The sequence below is a fragment of the Procambarus clarkii genome, chromosome 13 (assembly GCF_040958095.1).
Source record: "Procambarus clarkii isolate CNS0578487 chromosome 13, FALCON_Pclarkii_2.0, whole genome shotgun sequence".
Classification (NCBI taxonomy): Eukaryota; Metazoa; Arthropoda; class Malacostraca; order Decapoda; family Cambaridae; genus Procambarus; species Procambarus clarkii.
The window spans coordinates 48,672,402-48,691,720 of NC_091162.1; the positions used below are offsets into that span (position 1 = coordinate 48,672,402).

A 19,319-nucleotide genomic window follows, 5' to 3' on the forward strand; every position below is an offset into this window, starting at 1 on the left:
TCCCAGAACTAAGAGGCATGAGTTATGAGGAAAGGCTGCGGGAAATGCACCTTACGACACTGGAAGACAGAAGAGTAAGGGGGGACATGATCACAACCTACAAAATCCTCAGGGGAATCGACCGGGTAAACAAGGATGAACTATTCAACACTGGTGGGACGCGAACAAGGGGACACAGGTGGAAGCTGAGTACCCAAATGAGCCACAGAGACATTAGAAAGAACTTTTTCAGTGTCAGAGTAGTTAGTAAATGGAATGCATTAGGAAGTGATGTGGTGGAGGCTGACTCCATACACAGTTTCAAATGTAGATATGATAGAGCCCAATAGGCTCAGGAATTTGTACACCAGTTGATTGACGGTTGAGAGGCGGGACCAAAGAGCCAGAGCTCAACCCCCGCAAGCACAATTAGGTGAGCACACACTGTATGTAAGAGGTATTTCATGGTAGATATGGGGAAATCTGTCTGGCTTTTTCTGGCAACCTGTCCTCTTAAAAAGAACGTCAACTGTTGCCGTTTGACTCTACGGCTGTTTTTGGACGTTATTTTGTCTTAAACTACGTCTATTTTCGCTTCCATGGACTATCTCTTGTTATACAATGAAATACACACTCTTATTATTCTATAACTCACTGACTATGCTCTGATATATGTTCTTCAAGTAAAAATACATATATTTTTGCCTTAATTAGGCCATAATCCAGAAAATTCCAGCCCATCGATCTTTATATTTAGGAAAACATCTAATAAATTTGGAAATGAATTTTTCGTTCGCCGACAGTTTCCTGTTACTATTTAGTCTTTTATGCTTTAATGTCGCTGGTCATTGTGACTTTCCCAGGATTTAAATATGTTTTGTAGTAGCATTTAGTCACACTACAGTAATTTAACTAATGGGAAACCTTTATAGTCGTCGTAAATTAGTAATAATCATTTATCAAATAATAAATTAGCAAACATATACAACTTCTTATGTTACGACTTTTCGGGTAGGCCGTTCTGTTTGTTTACAACCCCAATGTTTCAAAAAACACAATACTTTTAATATATAAGTGACTAAGTATGCTCTAATACATGGTCCTCAATGAAAATTATGTTTTTTTTTTGTTAATTTGTCCATAATGAATAAGATTCGTTACTGTTGATCTTTATATTAAGAAAAACATCTAAGAAATTTGGTATTGAATTTTCGTTCAAATAAAGTTTCCAGTTACTATTTCCTAGTTATCCTTAAATGTAGGTGGTCATTATTTTACTGTTATGTATATAGAAATTTAGCATTATGCATTTATAATACAGAACAATTTTGTCGTTCCACTGCCTCATAATTATATAAAATACATTGTGACAAATACTTGATAATTAAAATCAGAGTTTTTTGACAACTATAAAAAATCCTGTTGAAATCATGCCGTTTTGAGTTGTCATACGCTTCTTAGTAAATAATATTGTGTAATGTTTGGCACAATTTATCACTGTATTTACAAACTGTTTAGGTATTAATGTATTCATTTTTTTTAATGTGTAATATGTTACTTAATCCTAAACTTCTTTTGCAACATTTATATCAGTTATAAATAATTGTCGCGAAACGGCGTATGAAAAAATAAATTTCCCCAAATGAAATTAGTGTATCGGCGATCGAGCGGCCATATTTAAAAGTGTATACTCTTGTCACTGTTCTGACATTAGTTTTCGATGTACGTATTTCATTTTTGTACCAATGTGTTCGCAATAGAATGTTCTAGAAGAACATAAGTATAAAACGTCACATAAGGATGTGTTCGACCGGCAACATATATAAAAACTACGTCGATTATACTCGTCGTGTCAATAATACAATTGTTTTACCACGCTGATTCAATGCCATACTGTTTTCTCAAATAAGCTCTTCGGCTATTAGAGAAAACGTAAATTTCATGGCGAACATTTGTAAACTATCCCCAAGTAGATCTGATCGAAATTGGAATTTATACAAATATTTATTCTCGTGTTGCCCGCCACTGTCACCCTTGAGTAACCAGAAACGGATATACAGTAAAAACTAGGCTAACTCATCCTAATCCTTGCACAAGCCCTCCAGAATTTCTTTATTGAAGATCAGCAAAAAATTATTGCGCAGCTCATATTATACAGTTTAAGAATGAGATTTCCTTGTTCTAAAGGAATGAAAATAACACTGCCTTAATCTCAGTCGATTAAGGCAGTGTCTGGGAAGCTCCCGGTGCCCGTGCCTGGTGCACGAGCACCAGGCACGGGCGATAGTGTACGTTTAATTGTTCTTTTAGTGTAAATAACGGAATAAAATGTAAGACATAGTATGCAGATCTTTTTCCAGATGTGTTTTTTTTTTCCTAAAGAAAACTAAGATATTGCGAATTTTGCTTAACAAGTACATTAATTATTAACTTTTTGTCGTTATTATTGTTATAATTAAAAGAATTACATCTTGTTTTTTTGCTTATGTACAAAACATAGTCTAATAACCACAGTTCGTTGCCCCTAAATCATCACAACATAACCAGTTTACTCATGTCATCGCCCCTAAATCAACAAAAACAACCAGTGTATTATTGTAAATAATTATATCTTATGATTTCTCAGCAATGGTAAGACATTTTTAAGACTCTAACCTTCGTAAGAAGGTATGATGTATACGAACTGAACGACCGGGCTTCACAACAAAAACATGGCCACATGAGTTGGATTATTCCGGTAATATTGAACTACTGTTCATTGTTATTAGTTTAACAATACTGTTATGGAATGTCATAAGAGTTAGGGAATGTCATAAGAGTAGTCACAGGGCAACCAAAGATACCCAGCTTCTGGGTACGGGATCTTTGCCCGAAACGCTATGCGTGCTAGTGGCTTTACAATAATAATAATAATTTATTTAGGAAAAATATATACATAGATGCAGAGTTACAGTACAAACATTCTGTTTGATTTATAGATAGAGGTAGTACATACAATACCTAAAGTCACTAGTACGCATAGCGTTTCGGGCAAGATTGTAAAATCATCATTATTCCTATTTTCTCTCTTAACCCCCAGTGTACCATCTCGTATATTAATAAATAAATAACCAGGTTTTTTTATGCGGCCGTGCTGAAAGCCTGACGTAAAATAAATCATTGTGTCGGAGAACAGGAAGCTACAAATTAGGCTTATATTGAGGTTCCCCCCTCCCCCCTTTCCCCCCAATTACAGGTCTGTCTAATTACCACAAGCTACCACAAGCTACACAAGCTTCACAAAGCTTCCTGGCAATACGTTAGTAATGAATAAATATGATATGTTAGGCTGACCTAACCTAACCTAACCTAATCAAACCTAACTAAATCTAACCTAACTAAATCTAACCTAACCAAATCTAACCTAACCAAATCTAACCTAACCAAATCTAACCTAACTTAACTTAACCAAACCAAACCTAACCTAACCTAACCGATGCTTGGATCGTCGACTTGATTTGGTGTATATTTTAATCATATTGCATACTCTATGATAGCCGAAATTATCATAATTTTCAGGACAGAAAAGTGTATGAAGCATTCTTTCATGCTACATATTATCCATTTAGCTAAGAGTATAATTAGCAAATGATTCACAAAAATATTAATTACACAATTTGATAATTGTCCCAGACAGACGTAAAGATCATTGCATCTTCGTTTTCTGATGTGTTGTTTTGTCATCCAAAGATTGTACATTATTACCTAAAATTCCAATTTAGAATATTTATTAAGTATTACTTAGTTTGCTTTCATCTAGAGTATGCACCTCCTCTCTTGGATTGCCTACCCTCCATCCTTCACCAAACATTAAATATCTTTGCTTATACTAAGTATTTAAAGAGCAATCAATACCTGCTTGATGGGGTTCTGGGAGTTTTTTTACTCAGCAAGACTGGCAGTAGGCCAGGCTTGACTTGTGCGAGTTGGGTCCACCAGGCTGTTGCTTGGAGTGGCCTGCAGGCGCACATACCCACCACAGCCCGGTTGGTCCGGCACTCCTTTGAGAAAACTATCTAGTTTTCTCTTGAAGAAGTCCACGGTTGTTCCGGCAATATTTCTTATGCTCGCTAGGAGTATGTTGAAAACCGCAGACCTCTGATGTTTATTCAGTACTCTCTGATTGTGTCTATGGCACCCCTGCTCTTCACTGGTTATATTCTTCATTTTCTTCCATATTGTTCACTTCAGTATGTTGTTATTTTACTGTTTATTTATTGGGACCTGGGCCTCCAGTATTTTCCATGTGTATATTATTTGTTATCTCTCTTGTCTCCTTTCTAGTGAGTACATTTGGAGAGCTTTGAGGCGATCCCAATAATTTAGGTGCTTTATCGAGTCTATGCATGCTGTATATGTTCTCTGTATTCCCTCTATTTCAGCAATCTTCACCTGCTCTGAAGGGGAAAGCGAGTTCTGAGCAGTACTCAAGACGGGACAACACAAGTGACTTGAAGTGTACAACCATTGTGATGGGATCCCTGGATTTGAAAGTTCTCGTAATCCATCCTCTCATTTTTCTGGCTGCCACAATATTTGCTTGGTTATGCTCCCTAAACTTTAGTTCGTCAGACATTATTATTCCCAAGTCCTTTACATGTTACTTTCCTACTATGGACAAATTTGATTGTGTCTTGTACCCTGTATTATGTTTAAGGTTCTCATTTTTACCATATCTGAGTACCTGGAATTTGTCGCTGTTAAACATCATGTTATTTTCTGCTGCCCAGTCGTAAACTTTATTAATACTGTATCTACTTGTAGTTTTTCAATATCTTCAGCAGAGGTAATTTTTAAGCTGATTTTTGTGTTATCTGCCAAGGATGATCCAACGCTGTGCCTTGTATATGAGTCTATATCTGATATGAGAATAAGGGAAAGCAATGGTGCAAGGACTGTATCTTGAGGTACAGAGCTTTTAACTGTTATTGGACTCGATTTTATATGATTGACTGTTACTCTTTGTGTTCTGTTTGACAGAAAACTGAGTATCCAGCATCCTATTTTATCAGTTATTCCCATTGACCTCATTTTGTGTACTATCACTCCACGGTCAAATTTGTCGAATGCGTTTTGTGAAATCCGTGTACTGTATACCACATCTGCATTCCCTTTTTCTTCTAATGCCTCAGTGATTTTGTCGTAATGGTCAAGTAGCTGTGAGAGGCATGATCTTCCCGCTGTAAATCCATGTTCGCCTGGATTGTAGAGATCATTTGTTTCCATGAAAGTAGTGACCTGACTCCTGATCAATATCTCAAATACTTTTATTATGTGGGACGTTAGTGCAACTGGTCTATAATACTTTGCCAGTGCTTTGCTCCCTCTCTTGTGTAGAGGGGCTATGTCTGCTGCTTTAAGCGCATCTGGTATTTCCCCCGTGTCCAATCTCTTCCTACTCACTATACTGAGTGCCTGTGCTAATGTCACTTTGCATTTCTTTATAAATATTAAATTCCATGAGTCTGGACCCGGGGTTGAGTGCATATTGTAAAATTCTCTTTCAAAATGTTCCATGCTCGTGTTGATATTGGTTATATTTACAGGGGTTTGGATATCACGCATAAAGAAGTTGTCCGGATTTGTTACTTTCATGCTGTGTATCTGAGTGCTAAACATATCCTCATACAGCTTTTTTAGGATTTCACTAATTGTAAAATTAGTGTTATGACAAATTAGAAATTTGTCATCCTCAATGTATGAACCTTCACTAATACAAATAGGTCCAATATTGGCAGTGATATTTTCTTATGATTTAGCATAAATGAAGAAATATTTTGGGTTTTCCTTTATTTCTTGAATTGCTTTTTTGTCTAGTTGCCTCTCTTCAATCTGATATGAATGCTTCAGTCTCTGTTTTATTTCTACAATCTCCCTGTTTAAATTATTCCTTCTTTGTATGAAAAGTTGTCTGCTTAATCATTTCCGTTGTTTTTTTGTCTTTTTTTGTAGTGTCGCCTGCGTTTTCTTTCTACGTTGGACCTCTTTCTGGCTTTCCTCAAAGGAACATGTTTCAGACAGACTTCATAGGCTTCAGAAGTCTGTTTTTCTATTCTTTGTGTATGATGTTTATTACTTAGAACACATTCCCATTGAACGTTTGGAAGTTCCCCATTTATTTTTGCCCAGTCTATCCTTTTATTATTATTATTAAAATTGGATTTATTGAATAACCCTTCTCACTTGTTGTTTCACTTAGGCCTACTACCATTATTAATGTTAGTTTTCACTCCAATGTTGTCCGAGTACGTAGTGTTTGAGACAGTAATGTCGCTGATTAGCTCATCATTGTTTGTAAATATCAGGTCCAGCGTGTTTTCGTTCCTAGTTGGTTCTGTAATCTGCTGACTGGGCGAGAATTTGTCACAAAATCTCAGTAGTTCTCTGACCTGTAGTTTGTTATTTCCAGGTTGATTTCCTGCTATAATGTTATTTTTACTATTCTCCATTTTAAAATGGGCAGATTGAAGTCTGCAAAGAAGATAATATCTGGTACTGGGTTTGTTAAGTTATCAAGGATATTCTCTATTTTGTGGATTTGCTCAGTTAATTTCTCAACTGTTGAATCTTGCAGTTTGTATATTAAAATAATAATTAGATTTATATTTTCAACCCTGATTCCAAGTACCTTTACCACCTCATTAGTTGAGTTCAGGAGCACTGTTCATGCCAGTTCCTCTTTAATATACAGACCTACTCTTCCACCTGACCTTATTACTCTGTCACATCTATATAAATTATAATTTTGGATCCAGATTTCACTATCCATGTGGTCTTTTGTGTTGAATGATTTGCTCATTCAAATCATTCATTCATGATTTGCTCATTTATTTGATCATTCAAATATGAATGATTTCCCATATTGTGTGTGACTTCTGGTGAGCTTAGGTAGTTCTACATTATAATGTAATTATACTGTACTGCACAGTTTATCATAACCCAAATTATCTTTATTTTTCAGTCCTGAGAAACGCTTTACAGCGATTATGTCCCTCATGTAATATGATCGTGAACATTAATCAACATGTCTGCAAGTGTGGCTATAGGCTTTTTGATGTCAAACGTAAAGCTCAGCCGGAAAGCCAGGCTCAGGCAAATATCAAGAGATCAGAAAAGAAAAAACATATACCTGTTGTACATGGTAAGCTCACTTATATTTTTATTCACAATGTTTAATATGGAAATAAATAACATATAATTGATTAATTTAATTTTATTTAAAGGAAATATTTTACTCCCTTTCATATTGTTGTAAAGATTACCAACATATATTGTCAAATGAGCAATTTATGTCATCTGCATTTAAAATACAGCTTTCACACACTTCACGTATTTGTGTTGGATAATATCATTTTCCAGCTTTACATAAAATACTTGTGTGTTCTTTATCTATGTTCAGATGAGTTGCATAAAAGTGTGCAAGATTTACAACACCAAAAGAAATTGAAGGAGATTGAAGAGGAGATAACAAGGCTTCGAGCAATTTATGATTCCCAAAATAACAACCCAAAAAGGCGGACAATTATGTATACTGGCACTTCGTCTAGAAAAAGCAGAGCTTTAGGTATTAGTATTATTGTCAACAGTTAAATATAATCACTAACTGCTCTTAAATGTAATTATAAATAACTTGTTATAGTAATATATTTTTTACATTTTTTTTTCTATTACTAGGCACACCATCAAATCCTTTCCCTTGCAGTCATGAAGTAATGAAGCCTCCAGTTTCTGTTGTAGACATTATACCCCAAAATATCAATGGTATGTTATCTAATTATTTTAGAGAGATACAAATATAAATGCATTGCCATAGTAACCAAGGACTAAGTTGCAAATACTGTACTGTACAGCGTGTGTGTGTGTGTGTGTGTATATATATATATATATATATATATATATATATATATATATATATATATATATATATATATATATATATATATATATATATATATATATATGGGTCCCTACACTTGCACCAGAGGTGGTACCCCTTCTAGGTTTTTAAAATATATATATATATATATATATATATATATATATATATATATATATATATATATATATATATATATATATATATATATATATATATATATATATATATATATATATGTCGTACCTAGTAGTCAGAACGCACTTCTTGGCCTACTATGCAAGTACCGATTGGCCTAATAGGCCAAGTGACTTTTTATTTTCAATAAATTGTTTCCTTTTTTTTTAAATATTATTATTATATTATATTAAGAACATAAATTATTGATTTAGTTATGTTAGTTTAGATTAGGTTAAGATAAGTTAGGTTAGGTTAGGTATGCTTCTTCTTATCTTGAGGTTATCTTGAGAGGATTTCGGGGCTTTAGTGTCCCCGCGGCCCGGTCCTCGACCAGGTCTCCACCCCCCAGGAAGCAGCCCGTGACAGCTGACTAACACCCAGGTACCTATTTTACTGCTAGGTAACAGGGGCATAGGGTGAAAGAAACTCTGCCCATTGTTTCTCGCCGGCGCCTGGGATCGAACCCGGGACCACAGGATCACAAGTCCAGCGTGCTGTCCACTCGGCCGACCGGCTCCTATAGCACGTCATTTTCAGGTTCGTCAGCCTCAATATCATCATCTGAAGACCCTGAAAACGCTTCAACAAGGTTGGGAATCTTGGATGGAGTGAGCTTGACCTAGGCTTGGTTAGGTTCAATCATATATCTACATTAATTTTAACTCAAATTTAAATAAATTTAGCTCATACATAATGAAATGAATAACTTTATCATTTCACAAGAAAAACATTTGAAAAAATATTGAAATTCTGGAAAACTTGGCTTATTAGGCAAATCGGGCCTTGCATAGTAGGGCCAAGAACTCCATTCTGGCTAGCTATCTATATATATATATATATATATATATATATATATATATATATATATATATATATATATATATATATATATATATATATATATATATATATATATACATACACACACACACACACACACACCTTAATTTATTGCCTGGCAATGGCAATTCTGTAATTGCAGAGTCTCCCGGTGCTGCTGCTGTTGAAGTGTTACCTGAAAACTTTGATGGTATGTCACATTTGTTATTATTTAAAAAAAAATTCCATATATATATATATATATATATATATATATATATATATATATATATATATAATATCATATATGGCTATCCTCTCTGAAATTGCAGGGGAAAGGACTTGGGTCCTTGATGTATGTAGGGTGGATCATAGTAGGCTTAAGTTAAATGCCTTATAAAGACCCTTAGGCCATTTTCATAGTCATTCCTGATGCAAATGTCCTGTCAAGGGTGTATAGATAGATGAATAAATATGGTTGTAGATAAATGGATAAAGGGGTAATATTATAAACACATTTGTAAAAATATTATTATAAATTATAAATACTGTATATATATATATATATATATATATATATATATATATATATATATATATATATATATATATATATATATATATATATATATATATATATATATATATATATATATATAATTATTTAAATTTATATATAAAAATATTTTTTGGTCAAAATATTGACTTATAGTTTGAGTGAAATTTAAAATAGCTAAAGAAGATAGTCTAAAAATCAGTGTAAGATTATAATTAAAGTATAATAATTTCAGCCGCTGCCGAACTTGCTGCAGAAATAAAAAAAATCCAAGAATCGCAAGTGAAGATTTCTCAATGGCAGCAAAGAAGAATGAAGGCTGAAATTTCTTGGGAAGAAAGTCGGTCAGTTCTATTTGAGTGGGAGGTGTGTAGGCACGCTGTTCCAGTTGAAGGTACATACACAATACTTATAAGCATATTGTCTATTTACATCAGCATATCAGTTTACATTACAACTTATTATATTTGCATTTTTTTTAGTTATATTTTTTGAATAGAGAGTGGATACTTCATTTTAAATATACCTGAAGCATTTTATCACTAATGAAAAATGTTTATGTATACTTATAGACCATATTTTTTTCCTAATTCTGCATGATCTGAAACTGTACAGAAGTATTTTTTGACAAAGATGTGATATTTTTGAACATATGTTTTCAAATATTTTCATTTGACAGACATAAAATGCTTCAAATGTATGATTGAAGCCAGCATCAAATGTGAAGATTGTCATCGCCTATTCTGCTACCACTGTGATATGATTTTTTTTTTTTAAACCCATTCCAGGATAGGTTTTCCTGGGCCAGTGGATATTATGAAGCATTGCCACCAACTGTGACTGTTGACCTTAATGGGACATTTACTGACTGGCGTATGTAAACCAAAAAATTCTTTACATATGAAAACTTTTCTTTTTACCAAGCCTTTACAATATAAGTACAGTACCAAAATATTGAAAGAAAAAAATAAATAAATTTTTTACTCAAGCAATTCAATTTTTATGGCATTTGACTTACTGAATATTATTTAAATATGCAATCTTTGCTAAGTTTATTATTATTTTCTTATTCAGAACCTGTTGTGCCAGTTCCTGTGCCAAAAATTTCCTGTAACTGTAAAGACTGTAACCTTAACATAAAGAGTTCTGACATCATGTGTACTTTCATAATGCTCTCAGGTATATTTTATTTAATATTAAGTTTGAACACATAAGTCTATGAGTATTTGCATCACTGAATATAGTAGCATCACTGAGGTTCTAGTGAGGATACCCATACCCAAGCATGTGGACTTCAATCTTTGAGACACAAACATATCCATTCAGTGATGGAGATGAGTTTTACAAAAGATTCAAAATAAGCTGCTTTATTTTAGGAATAAATACTAAAACTAAGCTTTCTAGGCAGGTATGACCTTTATCTGCCCATATTTGAGTGTCAAGAGTGTGGATACAGCCTTCCTGCAGATGCTAAGATGTTGTATGATGGTGGATACTTCTGCTCATCAGCCAGGAAAAGTAACACATTCTTCAGCACCAAACTCCTGAACAACTGGCATTTCCTTAAAAGGAACAGTCCAGGTTTATCAATGAAATCCTTGTTAATAGCGCTCCAAGCGCTTGGCTCTCGTAATGGAAGAGTAAGTATTTATTAATTTTATATATGTAATGTAAGTACCTGTATACATTAAACTGTATTAATGTATTAAAGTACCTGTAAACATTATTAATGCCCGAAACGCTTTGCGTAATAGTGGCTTTAGGCATTGTATGTACTAGCTCTACCTATAAGTCAAACAATCCTTGTAAATATTTATTGTATGTATGTACCTTACCTAAATAAAATTGTATTGTAAAATTGTATTGTATTGTATTGTATTGTATTGTATATATAATAATACATAAAAATATGAACCCACTCCACACATTCTCTTGTGCCACTTACATGTACAAAACCTTGTTCCTAAATGCACATCCTAATCTGAAACTCTTCCTTGATAGATGTAAAGGATCCCATAATCACCACACCAGAAATCAATATCTCTCGGATATCCCCCGAGTCAAACTAAATCTGTGCAAACTCTCTATGCAAATAAAGTAATTGGTTATTGCTCCTAATTGGTAAACTCTTTATTGAATTAAAAGCTGTCCAGCTGTTCAAAACATTATTCAAAAGTAAAACTAAAAAGCATTAATTTCATCCTTATAGTTTCCTACGTAGTTCTTCAAACTTGCACTGTTACTTGTGCTACCCACTCCCCCAATATATATGGCTAACTCATGCAACTTGCATGGCTTAGCCACATCTGGGCCTAGTGCTGGGAACTAGGTTCCCAGCACTACGCTGGGAACAAGGTTCCCAGTATTAGGCTGGGAACCAGGTTCCCAGTACTAGGCTGGGAACGTAGTTGTTCAATCTTGCACTATAACTTGTGCTACCCACTCCCCCAATATATGGGGCTAATCCATGCAAATTCTATATTCAGTATATACTTCAGGATGGTTGCATCAACTTTGAAGCTGCTAAAAGAACATTCCAGGAGTGGAGATTTATGCAGTATGAACTTGCAAATGTCCAAAGCTACAATAAGACCGTGTGCCCTGCTTGTCATACTAACCCATTTGCCATACATATTGATGGCAACAAAAAGTTATTCCGATATGAAAAAGTTGGAAGGTACAGTTCTTAAATAATTTTCCTTTTGTAAGATAAATTTTAATTTTTCAACAATTAATACATTTCTATTAGGGCAACTTATATATCACAATACATTATTCGTTATGTAAGTATATCAATATCTGAAAAAATTCTTACATGCAATACATAATAGCATTATTCATGTATTACAACATTAAGTAATATATATTTACACAATCATCAAAATTGAAAACAAATCAATGTAAATTATGTAAATACTGTCATTTTGTTTCTTTCAGAGGATTGAGGGAATCATATTATTCAGAGAGTGTCTTTGCTGCTGACAACAAAGACACTCTCTTTGTTGAGATTACTTACTTACTCTCTATTACTTACTCTCTATTACTTACTCTCTCAAATTACTTACAACATTAAGTAATATATATTTACACAATCATCAAAATTGAAAACAAATCAATGTAAATTATGTAAATACTGTCATTTTGTTTCTTTCAGAGGATTGAGGGAATCATATTATTCAGAGAGTGTCTTTGCTGCTGACAATGATGTGACTAATCACCTTAACCATATAGAGAGCTTAAAAACAAAGGTAAATATTATGTGTACAGACTTTGTAAACTGTACATAGATTTTATATTTTTATTTATATATACAAGCCTTTTTACATTCTTGTACAGCCACTAGCACGCATAGTGTTTCAAGCAAGTCGTTAATCCTATGTTCCCCAGAATATGACCCCACCAAATCCATTAACAACCAGGTACCCATTTTACTGTTGGGTAAACAGGGGGGGGGCCATTGTTAAGGGTTGATGCCCAGTAAATCTTCCAAGGCCAGGATACAAACCCAGGACAAAGCGCTCGCGAAACGCCAGGCGAGTGTTCTTAACCCACTACACCATTGGGAAAAGACAGTCATGATGTCTTACAGTTTACAGAGTTAATATATATATTATAATGAGTAGTTAGGTTTTTTTAACCCACAGGCAAGTCAACAAGTAAAACATAGAGTACTCAACGTTTGTCAAGAGCTACATGCACCATATAAATGGTGATTTTTGGGGTCTGAAGCCATATTGAGTAAGATGCTATATTTCTGTTGGTCTATATCACTTTTATATAACCCATCAGGTTAGGTTCTTTTCATTATTTATTATATATTTTATATATACTATATTTATATAATATATATATATATATATATATATATATATATATATATATATATATATATATATATATATATATATATATATATATATATTATATAAATATATAATATATATCATTTATATTTGATTTGCAGAACAGTGCCAAAATTGTGGTGTCTCGTTGTGGAAAGCGGCACGAAACGAACCGTATACACACAAATCCCTGGATCAGACTGGCATAAGCCTTGCATCATGCCGGCATGGTGTAATTCTCAAAATGTGCAATATGACTCGTGGTGAGGTTTTTGGCTATGCACACTATCTCCATATAAATTACTTCAAAAGTGCCAAGTACATCTGCCAGGACATCATATGCCAGTACAGTACTGGCCATGGGCCCTGAAAATTCAAGAAAAAAATAAAAAATATACCCTACTGGAGACAAAGCCGTTCCTAGGTGTTTTGCATGCAAAAGACCATGCATGGTATTGCCAGGTAAATAATTATCATTTGTCAAAGTAACGGGTATAAATGTAACGTTATTTTAGGGTTAAAAAGCTATTAATCAGAATAAAGTATTTAGTCATAATTAAATTTTTGAGCAATCGACTAATATTCTTTCCTTGTAATTATTTTACAGTGTGTTACATCTTAATTATAGGTCTTGTATGGAGGACGCTGGCAGCATGGAAGTGGTTTGACCACAGGTGAAGAAACCGAGCAAATTTTCAGCTATATGTCGTGGTACAACAGTACCACCAAAAACATGTTGAAAGCCGGTTAGTTTATAGTGCATTGTTACAATGAGGAAGGTATAATCTATTAAAACTTGTTAGTGATATTTATTATGTGTAATGAAGATGACTTCAGTAACTAGCAACACCTGGTGTCACCCTACAACTTTGTGTATATGAATTGGATTTGATTAATATAGCAAGTAAATTATAGATAGTATAAAAGTGAATGTTGACCAGACCACACACTAGAAGGTGAAGGGATGACGACGTTTCAGTCCGTCCTGGACCATTCTCAAGTCAATTGTGATGAGGAAGTAGAGACAGGCAATAAATAGGCTAGAGAGAGCTGAGGAGCAAAGTAAGGTGTATTTTAGGGGATAGTAATAATAATAAGAGCTGCAGATGGCCTATTGGCCCATACGAGGCAGCTGCTATTATAACCACTGAATGAAAAGGAGATAGGAATAAGAACTAACTAACACACCAACAAACTAACACACTTCGTAGCAATCTAGTTCACAGTGCTCCTCAAAAAAAAAAAAAAAAAAAATGCTCCTCCTGATGCTGGTGTCTACTCTATTTCCTGTTCATCTGGTACAATACTTTGGCGAAACTGGCTGTACACTGAATGACAGACTTAAAGCACACAAGAGAAGTGTCAAGTCTGCAGACACTAACAATGCTCCCTTCTGCCATGTGAGAGATTCTAATCATCCCATAGATTGGTCTTCCTCCAAAATAATCTTTCCTGCCTCTACTCTCCACAGACGCCGTCTTGTTGAATCGGCTCTAATACACAATGTACCCAACATGAACTGGAGTCCTGGCTTTGTTGCTGTGGACTCTTCCCTTTCACAGTATATACTCAAATGCTGTAATCTTTCTAACAAACGTGACTTAACATAAGCTTACCCCTTCCATTTATCTATCTTTTCTTTCTCTTTCCTTTTCTTTCACTCTTCTCCCTTTTTTCTGTTCATTGTCTTCTCCTACGCTCCCTTGCTATCGTCTTCTTATTCCTATCTCCTTCTCATTTGGTGGTTATAATAGGAGCTGCCTCGTATGGGCCAATAGGCCCTCTGCAGCTCTTATTATTATTACTATCCCCTAAAATACACCTTACTTTGCTCCTCAGCTCTCTCTAGCCTATTTATTGCCTGTCTCTACTTCCTCATCACAATTGACTTGAGAATGGTCCAGGATGGACCGAAACGTCGTCGTCCCTTCACCTTCTAGTGAGTGGTCTGGTCTACATACTTTAGCCACGTTATTGTGACTCATCGCCTGCCTAAAAGTGAATTATTTTCATTTTACATATTCATTGAAGGGAGTTATTTTTTGTCCCTTTTTTTCAGAGCGTGAAGAAGAACTTAGTGAATCTTCATTTTTTTGGAACCAACGTAAACATGACTCTTTAGCTCGTGTTCTAGCTTCAAGATTTTGTAAGGCAAGTAATTTGCTTTATTCATTGAATATATGCAACAATGATCATGAATCACTAATATAAGTGCACAGGAAAAAAAAAACATTCAAAAATAAAAATAAAAATAACATTTACTGCCATTAAACAGCCTTCATCAGCAGTTAGGCTCGTAAGGATTGTTTTGTTTTTTTGTAATATCAAAATATTAAATAAAAATTGCAACATTTATTATACTAACAGGGCAGTTTTTCCTCCTGTTGATAGGCAAAAGAAGCTGCAGAGTTAATAAGAAAGGAGTTAGCTGACTTATCTCTTGATGAAAAACAACTTCTCATCTAGATTGCAGAGTTAACCAACTTAGCCCAGAGTTTAAATAAAAGGTTTGCTTGTAAAATATATAGTAAGAAACACTGTTTTGAAATACTCTTATATATTTTAACAAGGTTATTGTACTGTAAAATCAATGCAGTACCATAAATCATAAAATTGCCAAAACATTTCTTTATTATTTTAATTGTTTAGTTCTTGTACAATAATTGTCAGCCATCATAAAATGCCATTATGACCATTGCCTAAAAATTTAAGTTAATTTTTTTTTAATTAATCAGGGTCTTTACATGTTTGAATTTAGTAAACATTATAGTAAACAGTATCCTCTATTCTCAACAGATCAGTTTCTCAAAATGATGTTCAAAAGGGAATAGAGTTAGTATGTGACTCAATTAGAACCAAGAAATCCCACATATCCAGTGTAGCAGGTATGTTAAAGCTTATGTATAAGTTAGGGACTGATAAAACAAACAGAAATCTTTTAGTGTTTGTAAAATACTTCAAGAAAACAATGACTTTTTTTTTATCTAAACACATCTAATGTCATTTATTTCTAAGGTAGATTTGTATGGATACCATCTCACTTAGGTGTTGTCCTATGTAATTATAGGTAATTGTCAAAATTAAGTTGAGATATCAATATCTATGGCAGGTGCCTGCAGGTAATGTATCTGCCAATGGAAATCATTCCAGTTGTAAACTATGTGAACAAAAGCTAGGACATACTGTCTATCACTATATATGTGATTGCCCTGTTATCAATGACTTCAGAACAAATGGTATGATGTACTTTGAGTTTTGTTATTACTTCATACACTCAGGAATATTGGAAGATATTCTTGTGCTGTACCCCGATTTTGTTAGTGGAGGCTAATAGATCAGCCTTACATTTCATATTCTCTCCAGATTCCATGTATGACTGGCTGTCCTGTGAGGTTTTTGATCTACACTGTGGTCTTACATACATAATAGGATAGCAGCACATTGCTGTGTATACCTAAGCTTGTTAAAAAAAAAGTGCTTGGCAAATATTTATGTAGTGTGTTCTGCTACTTTTGTGTAGGTATTCACTACTAAGTATATACAAAACAAATTTATCAACTATAATCTTATTTACTAGTAACAAAGTGTTTCTTTCAGTTTCAAGCAAAATGAGATCACGATACCGTGCAAAGATTGAAGCAGACAGGAAAAAGTTGAGGGAACTGATAGCGGTCTACAATGAAGACAATACAGAAAAACTTAGTGTGGACATTGATGAAGAGGGCAACTTTCCATGGTATAATGACACTCCTCAACCAACTGATAATGGTAAGTATATTTGGTTATTTTTCTGTGCATATTGGCCTTGTCAATGAGGATAAATATTGTTAGCTACTAACATGTTAATTCAAACTTACTCATTATGGTAATGGACAAATGGAAGTCCATGCCTAATTTATATTTTTAAGATAATAATATTAACAAGATACTTTAAAAATGATTACATATGATTGCATTGTTGTTGCATAATACATGCATCCTACAATGACAGATTTGTTCATGTTCCTTATTAAATAATTTACTTTATATTTTATTTTTGAATATTTTAAGTTACTCTTCAAGAAAAGAGAAATGCTGCATAAAAGCTGCATATGTACAACAGGACTATGGAAGAACAAAATGTCATTCAACTGGAAATGAAAAGTTACTTGGATTTCTACAGAAAAAAGCTTGAGATAACACAAAGACTAGATGATGTACAAAACAAAAGTGCTCCACCCTCTTGGATAATTGAAGTTAGTATCAGGTATCAATATTAACTTAATTACTCCACTGAAATAAATGTTATTGCATTATAGCTACTTGGTAATTATTTTAACAGGTAGCTTAATCATTGTTGTTTGTGTATAAGCTAAGTAAAATTAGTAAAAGCATTTTGTAGACACAAATTGTAATATTATCATTATCACTTTTACTGGTTAAAGTTTAAATGAAACACTTGTTAGGAAAACAAACATTTAATTTAAAAAATGCCTGAAATAATGATGTGTGTTTGTTTTACAGGAACAGGGTAAATACTCAATAAAGAAGTCATCATTCCAGCATGTAACCAGTGGACTTACGGCCCTCTTGCTAAATATGAAAAAATTGTATCAAATTAAACTATTTGAGGCAACTAACCTGTTTTCTGAAGACAGGGAAGTTGAGTACAACAAATTTCAAACAGACAGTCAAGATTCCGAGGATTCCGAGACCGACAGTGACAACAGTGTAGTCAGTATTGAGTCACAGACTGACAACGAAGAAATGGAAGAAACACTCTTCCCTTTGATTTGAGTAGCTTTAAGTAGCAAAGCAAAGAGAAAATAACAAGTATTCTCTACCCCTGGGTTGGCAAATGTTCTTTGCCCAAATCATCGTCATGTTAATTTTGCATCCCTATGTTGCTCAAGAAAGATTTGTTTTCAAATTAGTTTTTATTTTTATTAATTACCCTCAAAGTTTTGTTTAGTTTAGAAATGCTTATTAAATAAATTGTAGTTGTAGTTATGTGCAATTTCTTTGCTTTCCTTCAAAAAACACACACACAAAAAAAAGGTAAACATGAAAAATGAGTGCCCAAATGAGATACAGAAAACTTTTTTAGTATCAGTAGTTGACAAATGGAATGCATCAGGAAGTGATGTTGTGGAGGCAGACTCCGTACAAAGTTTCAAGTGTAGATATGACGGCCCAGTAGGTTCAGGAAACTACTTCATTTGAGATGATGCTTCCTAGCATTACGTAAGTAATGAAGAAATATGATATATTTACTCACTATAATGTTGGTACTGAATGTAGAACATGGAAATACACATTTTTACTCTGAAATAATCATATTTTATAACAAAATTATACGAAACTTAACTCGCAGTTCAACACAGGAAGTCTACATTCTAAGCTTGGTAGCACTCGAAATTATTGACAACACTGAAGTAGACAACTTAATTATTTCTGACTCCCTTTCTTCACTACGAGCAATAAACAGTTTGCAATCATGTAATAACGTGCTTGTCTTGGAAGCTAGACATAGATATATAAGAATACTTAGCAAGAGGGTAAATATAAAAATGTTGTGGATTCCTTCTCACATTGGCATGCAGGAACATTACAATAAATAAGCCTCTGTATCTCTTTCCACTTCGGCTCACAAGATGGGTATAGGGTGCATAATAAATGCGCTAAAGAGAGAATGTTATGGCTTTGGGTAATTAGATGATTCCAATTTTGCTATAAAATTATGTAAGTTTAGAGTAAAAATAAGTTTTTTTCATGATGTTCTACATTCAGCACCAACAATATAGTGAGTAAATATATCGTAGAGTTTCATTACTTACGTATACTGTACTAAGAAGCTTTGGGTAATTAGACGGACTGCCACACACCTACCTACCTACCTGATTTACATGAGGTTTTGTCATATATACCAATAACATAGATGAAAATATTACAAACCACATCATCAAATTATAATGTAAATTATAATTAAATGCAAGATCTTGTATATGGGCCATAACAATCCACGTCACAAGTACTAAATTAACAGTAC

At 33.8% G+C, this 19,319-nt stretch overlaps 2 protein-coding genes and 1 long non-coding RNA gene across 4 annotated transcripts; all 3 read left to right on the forward strand.

Moving 5' to 3' along the window:
• Positions 1-2,685: 2,685 nt before the first annotated feature.
• On the forward strand, positions 2,686-10,876 carry LOC138364301 (uncharacterized). The gene is made up of 8 exons (XM_069323896.1): positions 2,686-2,716; positions 6,980-7,159; positions 7,418-7,582; positions 7,693-7,779; positions 9,057-9,104; positions 9,685-9,843; positions 10,238-10,322; positions 10,854-10,876. The coding sequence occupies exons 2-7, from the start codon at positions 7,021-7,023 to the stop codon at positions 10,240-10,242; spliced, it is 603 nt and encodes a 200-aa protein (XP_069179997.1). The 5' UTR covers positions 2,686-2,716; positions 6,980-7,020; the 3' UTR covers positions 10,243-10,322; positions 10,854-10,876.
• LOC138364489 (uncharacterized) lies at positions 10,697-15,502 on the forward strand. Its single transcript, XM_069324134.1, has 5 exons — positions 10,697-11,089; positions 11,936-12,126; positions 12,604-12,697; positions 13,920-14,037; positions 15,351-15,502. The coding sequence occupies exons 1-5, from the start codon at positions 10,925-10,927 to the stop codon at positions 15,500-15,502; spliced, it is 720 nt and encodes a 239-aa protein (XP_069180235.1). The 5' UTR covers positions 10,697-10,924.
• A 178-nt stretch (positions 15,503-15,680) lies between these two features.
• On the forward strand, positions 15,681-18,278 carry LOC138364302 (uncharacterized). Of its 2 annotated transcripts, XR_011228403.1 has the most exons (5): positions 15,681-15,798; positions 16,088-16,176; positions 16,889-17,059; positions 17,342-17,526; positions 17,795-18,278. It is a non-coding gene; the product is annotated as an uncharacterized lncRNA (long non-coding RNA). The 2 variants fall into 2 exon arrangements; XR_011228402.1 differs by lacking the exons at positions 15,681-15,798; positions 16,088-16,176 and having other exon boundaries at positions 16,721-17,059.
• The last annotated feature ends 1,041 nt before the right edge of the window (positions 18,279-19,319 follow it).